General features: G+C 35.9%; 1 protein-coding gene across 1 annotated transcript in view; it reads right to left on the bottom strand.

Annotated features, from left to right (window-relative positions):
• Positions 1 to 3673: 3673 nt before the first annotated feature.
• Positions 3674 to 9188, bottom strand: part of LOC113232692 (actin-like protein 6A) — a 12759-nt gene continuing 7244 nt past the window's right edge. Inside the window, exons 6-8 of the mRNA XM_026467466.1 lie at positions 8822 to 8904; positions 6858 to 7075; positions 3674 to 4248 (exon numbers count right to left, since the gene is read on the bottom strand). Of these exons, the coding sequence (XP_026323251.1) occupies positions 4145 to 4248; positions 6858 to 7075; positions 8822 to 8904 (405 nt within the window). The 3' untranslated portion in view covers positions 3674 to 4144. The remainder of the gene's footprint in view (positions 4249 to 6857; positions 7076 to 8821; positions 8905 to 9188) is intronic.

Below are 9188 nucleotides of genomic sequence, written 5' to 3'. Positions count from 1 at the left end.
AATACGACCCTTACACTCTTTTTTAATCCATGCTCAGTAGTAGGATGTATAGGAAAACAAACGACGTTTTATTTTGAAATTATGTACTAATTTAATTCCTCAGTCATTCAAAAGTACATTGAATTACACACTGAAATAAAAATATTTTACACAAACGTAAAGTTACGAAGACCGACAAATATTTTATTTCCTTTTTAGGCTTGGTACAGTTACGGACCAACAACTCGATTGTTACTCTCCATACTAAAGATAGTAACAAAGATCCTTTTAAAAAACAATATTATTTCAATGTAGATATCTACAATATTCATTGACTTACAAATAAATGGACGACGGGTCTTACACAAAAACCACGAAAAAAATGTCTCAAGTCAACCTATTTAAACGTAGTGACATGTAAAGGAATATGAAAAAGCTAAAACGTTGAATTTAAATTGTAATGTCATCGCAGTATCGCACTGTCAGTCAAACAAATGAAGACTAAAGCGGAGTTTGACGCTCTGTATACGATTTTAACGCCTTACAAGTGCGGACACTTTTTAGCGCGGACCCGACGTCCATATAGTTGTAAGTCAATGATAATATTACTCGTATTCGTACCATGACAAACCTGTCAACCAAGTAATGTATTATTGCTGAAGTGACTGAAAGAACGTATGATTTCCTAATATTGTCTATCCCTTACTAAAAATAGGCAAGAAATGACGCTGTATGAACTTTTTAATGCCATCTCTTTCTTTTTTGATGTTCCGAATAGTCCCATCGTAGTATAATGTTAAAGTAATTATTTCATCATCATCGTCATCATCAGCCTATCGTAGTCCACTGCTCGACATAGGCCTCCCCCAATGTGCACCATTTCGCCCGGTTCTCAGCTTGTCGCAGGCATTTCCCGCCAGCGACCTTTCGTAGGTCGTCACTCCACTCGGCCGGAGGGCGTCCTACACTACGTTTGCCGTTAATTATTACTTAATCATTTACATTCAATGAATTTTAACTGCTAAAAAAAAAGAAATGTATGTAATAATGAAATCTATTAAAATTACGTTGTTTTCAATTATTTTTCCGCATTTTCATGAAGAAAAATACATAAAACAGGCTGAGTCGTCACGTTGTAAATTCGGAATTATAGTCTAGTGTCAACTGTTAGTGTTGCCAAGGAGCATATAGATGTCGCTGTCATAATTTTAAGAAATAAACATCGCGTATTTTTATTTAACGACAAATTATTTCCTATGTACTGTTAAATTAAAAAAAATATTGTAGAGATATATGTAAATTTACGTATAAATTACAAATCAATATTTAGACAATAAATTCGAAAATAATATAGTTTCCATTGCATCCGTGTAACTATTTTAAGATTGCTAAATTTGATATAAGAGCATTATTACTTTTGTTAAAGTCGCGTCATAGTACGAACTGAGTGAATGAATAGTCACAAAGCTGCCAATGAAACATCGTAGTTTTAACATTATAATAAGCTTACTTGAAGCGCGTCATCGTACGAAAAGTCAATGTAAGGTTAAAATAATATTGTTTTAAGAGGTGGCAGGCCCCCTGGAAGAAGTTTAGATATTTATTTTATTTGGTTCACAAAACTGGATACAATTCAGATATAAACTAACAGTATTTCATTTGTATAGTGACAAGATAAGAGTGTATCCTACTTGATGTGACCACAACATGCAAAACAGGCCAAATGAAATAACCGTATAAACACCAAATTATTAAATAAGTGACAGTAAATTCTAAGTTTCAAGTATATTTACATATTATATTATGTAAATGGCCGTGGATATCAATTAATTCCTATTTAATATGAAATATAATTATAAATTCAAATATTGAGAGTCGTATTCCAGAACCATACTCAATGCTCAAGTCAGGACTTGAGTATGATTTAAAGCACTGAAAATCATACTCAACCTTGTCATTAGGGTAGTATTTCCAGTGCTTGAAATCAAACTGAAGTCTGCTTAAGTCCTGACTTGAGCATTGAGTAGAGTTCTGGAATACGACCCTGATTTTCATTATTTTCTGAAATTTAAGTAATATGCGTGTCGTTAGATTGTGTGTTACAAATTAGATGGCGTTAATCCTAAACAAAATAAAAGAATAGCCGGCACTATCCATAAAAATCTGTGCAATAAGCGCCATCAACAAACAAATCAATTGTTTGTTATCACTATAAATTAAAGTAGCTTTGATAAATTGCAGCTTGTCAATCAATGTGAAACAAATTAGTTATAAAAATAGGTTATTAGCTATATAACTCGAAATAGAGACGAAATGTTTTTTAGTTTGTTTAAAAACTATTCTGTCAAATCATTACGGTGACAACTGCGCTCCGATTGGCCACCGCTTAACATGAAAAATTACATATTTAATTACCGATTAAATGTGATTCCGTTTGTTTTGTAATTAGATGTTTTGCTGTTTTTCCCACACCACCGAATGGAACAGCCCCCCATAGTTAGATTATCTTTATTACAATAAATACAGAATTTATTACACACAGGTCAGTTGTTGGCACTGTATTATCTCAGCTTTCCAATTTGTGATTTCAGCGCAGAGACTTGATATTTAAAAATGATATAAGGCCCATTTGCCTGATTAGTTGCCTGGGATGGATGGTCATTAGGGACTTGTCGCGACATCTGGTGTACCAATAGGTACTAAATATCCGACTACGCTGTCTTGTATCGCAATTAGCACTCTTGAGTTATTGGTTCATGGTACAGTCAAGATCGCATAAAAAATAATGAATGGGCACACGGGGTGCCCCACGGCGAGACATAAAGGGAAAGTACTTAAAATAATGCAGACAGGATATTTTACTTCATAGACAAATTATTCACTTGTAAATGTAAGCTTTTAATTTAAGATATTATGTTATTTTTTATTTATTCAACTTTTGACAGCTCGAAGTCTAAAAAAATTTGTGATGTCCTAATGCGTTTTGTTATTGGATTTTTGTAAAACAATCGATTTTATTTATTGAAGAAGTTTTAATAAAATAAAAAGTGAATGTGAGTCAATAAAGAAGATATTGAAGGTACAAATTATTGACTTACAAATAAATGGACAACGGGTCTAATACAAAAACCACGAAAAGAATGTCCCAAGTCAACCTATTTAAACGTAGTGACATGTAAAGGAATATGAAAAAGCTAAAACGTTGAATTTAAATTGTAATGTCATCGCAGTACTGTCTAATTCTGCTTGCTTCGCTGTCAGTCGAACAAACCAAAACCAAAGATCCGACAACAAGCACATAGACAAATTCGTAAAGTCCGCTGATTAGTTCCGTGCTTAATTGGCATAGCGTCTGGCACCGTTTGATAGAAGATTAGAAACATTCAATAACTTAGACTAAAGTAATGTGTCCATGAAGCAAAATATCTTATGTACAATAATTAAAGTGCTGTCCCTCCGTGTCGCATAACCGTGGGACACCACAAGGTGTCGTATACTGCCCTCGTAACGAAAAAAGGCACAACTATGCGTACTTTATACAGCAGTTGTACCCTTTTTCGTTCTGAGGGCAGTATACTAACAGCAGGGTTATTTGTAAACAACCTCGCATGACTGTTACTAACAATAAACAACTAGTTGTTCCATGACTGATAATAATAATATAGTTTATATAGATAATTCAGGTTTTGTTTTACAAATGCGTTAGCACCCCCTGGACAGCATCAACGCCCCCAATTGCTTCCGAGGACCCCTACCGCCCCCCTAAGACTCTTCAGCGCTCATTGGGGTAGTTTCCCAAAGTGGTCGATCACTTTGGGAAACTATGTTCTAAACGGAGATCACTATGTGCGGTAACAAAAGAAAGCGCTAGCGTAAATACCAGTCCGATGCAAAACGCAGAGGCGGGGGTGGGAGTCGTTGGGAAGGACGTTTGCACATTTAAACTTACTCCTAAAAAGTGTCGGATAGTACAACAAAAACTTAAAAGTTTATTTTTGTTCAATGCATTATGTTTTGTAAAAAGTTATGGAACAAAAATTGTTGTTTAAGACGTCAGTAGTTTAGAAATAACCTTGTATGTCGACCACTTTACTGGTAATTACAACGCGCTCTTACAATTAAAATTACAAATATTTCCTATAAGACTAAAGTTACAACATTACAGTTAAGGGCATTTGCGTTCAAGTTGTCCTTTGCCGCCCTCGTCGTACTCCTGTGATGATATCCACATTTGCTGGAACGACCCAATGGAAGCTAAGATCGAGCCACCTGAAGAGAGAAAAAATATATTTATACTCCGTAAAATTTAGACTGTCTAGAAAGATCACAGAATAATGGAAGTGCTTAGTTTGCATGGCACGTGGACCAACAGTCCGCGGAGTTCACCAAACTTGAGCTCAGCCCGCCATTTTCGCTTCGGACGTTATGGTCGTGTCGATTATCTCGAAAATCGTAGAAAAGTTGGAGTGCAAAAATGATAGTTGCACTTTTACTATTATCTATTGTCTATGTTTCGAAACATCATTAAGTCTTTAAATGCAATATAGTCGTTTTCTGAAGAACTAAACAAATATCTCGAATTCGTCGTCGTTCAGCTATTAACCGCTAGATGGCAGGATATTGATTGAAATTTCGATATAAAATCAAAACGTCGTTTGCAATAACAGGTATTGATGGTATTACATGAATATGCCAACGGGGTAATGTTTAAATTATATTAACAGTCCAGAATTTATTTCTTTACAAATTGTAAACTACGACCAATTATTACCAAGATTTCATAGTGTTTCAAATTTTAAATGAGTGAGTTATGCGACTAATCAAGACTTAAGGGACTTCCATTGTTTTTTTCTTCCGTGAGAATGACATATCGACAAAATTAGGACGACGTGTTTTTGTAGTAGCGCGCTACGAAATATATTTTGAAATACGATAAATCAATATATATCAAATATTTATTCATTGTATATCATGGTTTTTTACCACCATGATTTTCTTATATTTCTTGTTCTTAGTTTGTTAATAATAAATTAAAATATCTACTCATCCGTAGAACAAAGACCTATGTGGAAGATGCTGCTTATTCTCGGGACATTGTATTTCGTTTGTTGTGTATCCACAGTCAAGATCGACTGTTGTTCGATTGTATATTTCCGAAACGAACTAATAAATACATGAAAAATCTGAAAACACCTTTAAATAGGCCTTTTGAATAACGAGATTATGTTTTAACCTCTATTCGCTGTAAAATCACATAGCAATTTGTTTTTCGGATGAGTCGAAATATGAAACTAAAACTACTAAATTACAATTATTATACTCGTACTACATTAATAGTAACAAAAAAAAAATTTACTAAGTTTTTTTGTCCCATACCCGATTTTTTTGTCCCATACAATGAAATGAACCCTTCATGAAACTGAGTCGATTAGCACCAAAAAAATTTTTTAAACAATTTTATTAATTTTTATGGCCAATTCATGCTTGACCAAAAAATTGACTATGTCAAAGTTGTTCTCACAAAAGAAGACTTAGTGGTTTCTTGTATCTTCTATTGTTTCGGGTTTCCCCATACTGTACCAATTTAAAAAACACATTATCTGGTTTTTAATAGTACGTGTATTGTCTGTCAAGGGCGGTAAATAAGAAAGTATCAACAGGAGTTTATTAGAATGTGTGTGTGTGTGTGTGATTCGAGTTTTTAATTTTTCCGCCCGTGTTATGTACAATGTTTTCACCACATTTGCGAGGAAATAGATACAACGGTAATCTATTTCTTGTATGAATAAATATCGCTTCACAACACAACATTTACGGATTTTGCGAATGGCGGTTTTTTTTAAAACAGATCGTCAGCTATTCTTCCATAGATAATACAATTCTTACTAAAATGTAATGTAAAAGAAACAGACACTGTCAGCCATAATGTATTAGATATAAAACAAATAGTTTTCAAATTTGAAATTTACTGGAAAATCTGAATTTACAAGACAAATTTAGTAAAAGGGCCGTGGGTATAATTTAGGACATTACAGTCGACTTTGCCTGCGCGTCATGACACTGTTTACGAGCAAGTGTGATGAAAAAACATATACATCTAACTGCCCAGTGTTTATAACTGAGAAAATTAAAAATACCTATCTGTACCGCTTACTTAAAAAAAAGAAAATGGCGGTAACATTTATATAAAGTGTTTTGGCATTCTTTTGTTTTTTGTCTTTTTTGTCTTTTGGTCGCGAAAATGGGTGCTAGTGAGAAGAGCGATAATGAAAATACAGTAATAGATACATTTCCAACACATCATCAGAAGTTCAGCAGATTACTATTATTAATGTGACTGGAAAAACATTTTCTTTAAGCAATCGATATAAATTGTAATGTTAGTTGATATTTTTTCGTAAATTTTTATTGAATTGATATTCAATTATTTTTTGTGAAATTACTCCACTAGTTTGTTATAATTATTGATACAAAGATTGAATACTAAGAAAAAAATCCTTCGATCGAACCGACGTCTTCTAGCTTACCGTGCCAGACGCTATAACTAAACTAAGCAACGGAACGAACCAGCGGACCTCACGAATTTTTCTATGTGTGTGCGTCGATCGTTGTATTTGGTTTTTTCAACGACTTTTTAGTCGTAGCGCCATCTATGAGAAATCTTAGCTTCATAGGTATCGAAGGAATTTTTTATGAGTGTTCGATCTTTGTATTAATAATTATAATAATATTTTTTGCTTTTTCTATTGCACATCGCGCTCTCGTCAGTCTTATTATTTCCTCGCATCGTTTGAGAAAAGCACCACACACGCCTCGGCGGGAATACAAGGCAATCCCGTACTTGCCCTTTAACCAACATAAAGCGAGAGGGCACTGACCGATCCAGGCGGCGAAGCGGCGCTCGTTGGGCGCGGGCGCGGCGTGGCTCTTGAGGCGGTGGCTGGACGGCGCCCGCGCAGCCAGCTCCTTGGCCAGGCGCTCGGCCCAGCCCGCCGAGTTGGCCACGCCGCCGCAGACCACCACCGAGCCCCACAGCGCCGGCCGCGCGTCGGCGTCGCAGGCGGACGCCGCGGCGCACACTGCCGACCACGGACACCTTAAAGCTTTGCATCGAGTGTGTAGCCAGACACGGGGACGAAATGTCAAAACTATTCTGCCATATCGTTGCTGTGACAACTGCGGGTGTCGTCAACTGTTTCGCTTCAAATCGACCAGTTAACTTGAGCTTTGCTATAATAAACGAAAATTGCAAAATTACATATTTAATTACCGATGAAATGTGATTCCGTTTGTTTTGTAATTAGACACCACCGAATGGAACAGCACGGCATTGTTAAAGATATTATCTTTATTACAATAAATCCAGAATATTTTTTGGAATATACGGAGACGTACGCACAGGTCAGTAGTTGGCCTGTCTATATTTCAGTGCAAACGGGAGTTGATATTTATAAGAGCTGTATCGCTAATATGTTACCAGGAATATATGGCCCTTATTTCGTCTCTGTTTCTGGTTATATACTCGATGCTTCTTTACAATGTCATAGCTTCATCGCTACAATCGATCATTCCACTATTGCTTTTTACTCAAAATTTGACCTATACTGTAGTTCATTTCACATAGCAGGTTACTAACGTTTGACCGAAATTTCATTACCTCGCATTGACTTACAAATAAATGGACGACGGGTCTAATACAAAAACCACGAAAAAAATGCCCCCAGTCAACCTATTTAAACGTAGTGACATTTAAAGGAATATGAAAAAGCTAAAACGTTGAATTTAAATTGTAATGTCATCGCAGTCTGTCTAATTTTGCTTGCTTCGCTGTCAGTCGAACAAACGAAGACTAAAGCGTGAATGACACTCTGTATACGATTTTTACGCCCTATAAGTTCGGACACTTTTTAGCGCGGACCCGACGTCCATATAATTGTAAGTCAATGTTACCTCGAAAGTAATTTTGAGAGGAAAATGTTTTTGCTTTTAAACCGAACCTAATCGTGTCTTTGCGATAAACATTCAACATATCCTGAAATCCAGTAATGAAAATTCGATCAAACGTTATTTCGGACAAAAAAAATTCGACTTTGTGATACGTTACCCACATGGCATCAACAACAACTTTTAATAGCAGTAGAGTTCGTCCAGGGCTGTCACCTTACCTATTTCTACTGCCAAGCAACAATATGACTTACTGTGTTTCGATTTTGAACGGTGCTGATGAAATTCCAGACACATGGGACTTGTCAACTTATGTTGTTTAGCTTACCATCAGACGCACGACTCTTTCGTCCTGTCACTTGATATTATAAAAAAATAGCACTATGCAACCATAGACTATATCTCTATAATAAAACATAGTCACTTTTAGACTATTAATTTTCAAATACGATTTTACGATATTCTTCAAATGAATCAATATTGGGAAATGTGGTGATAAGATATTGTGAAAGTGTTACTTATGCGATTTGTTGAGTGCAAACCGGTTTGTTTAGTTTTCGTCTAAAATAGATTGGCACAGACTATAATAAGTAGGTATAGTCAATAATAAAATTATTAAATAAATATAATTTTTCTCATTTTGAACACAATCGGTTAATAGTGCTTGAACGTACCCAGGGTACACAATAATAACGTACACACTCAACATAGCGCCGCACTAGGGAAACCCTGTGTCGCGGGTGCCATGGACACACACGTAGACAACCACAAATTACACCCAAACTCACGAGAGAAATACATGTAGGCCATACAAATATTTCTCCCGACTCGGGAATCGAACCTGGGACCTCTGCATGGCAGTCCGGCATGGTAACCGTTCGGCCACGGAGGCAGTTACGACACAGGCAGAGGGTAGTACGTCTGTTTGTTTCTTTCATAAGATTTATCATGTAGTTCCATCTCGCTCATGTTAGATGACAGCTAACAGGCCAGAGACAATAATTAATGTCTAAAAAGTAAAACTCATCATCCTGCCATGCAATTCCCGTTCAACTTTGTGTAGGTGATGACACGAATATAAATAATTCAGTTTTACCACGTTAATTGAACTGGATGGAACTTGGCTGGTTGCTTACAGGCTCATGGGAACCCCCAAAACAGCCAGTATTTTGTACCAAATTTTTATTTGTTTTTATTTATATTACTTAGTCACAGTAAAGACTGCATATCACTTCACGGAACATTATGATAATGGACGTTCGCTA

The sequence above is a fragment of the Hyposmocoma kahamanoa genome, unplaced genomic scaffold (genome assembly GCF_003589595.1).
Source record: "Hyposmocoma kahamanoa isolate Upper Pololo Valley unplaced genomic scaffold, ASM358959v1 77, whole genome shotgun sequence".
Classification (NCBI taxonomy): Eukaryota; Metazoa; Arthropoda; class Insecta; order Lepidoptera; family Cosmopterigidae; genus Hyposmocoma; species Hyposmocoma kahamanoa.
Note: the sequence above shows the minus strand (reverse complement) of the source record. Positions and strands in the feature narration are given on the sequence as shown.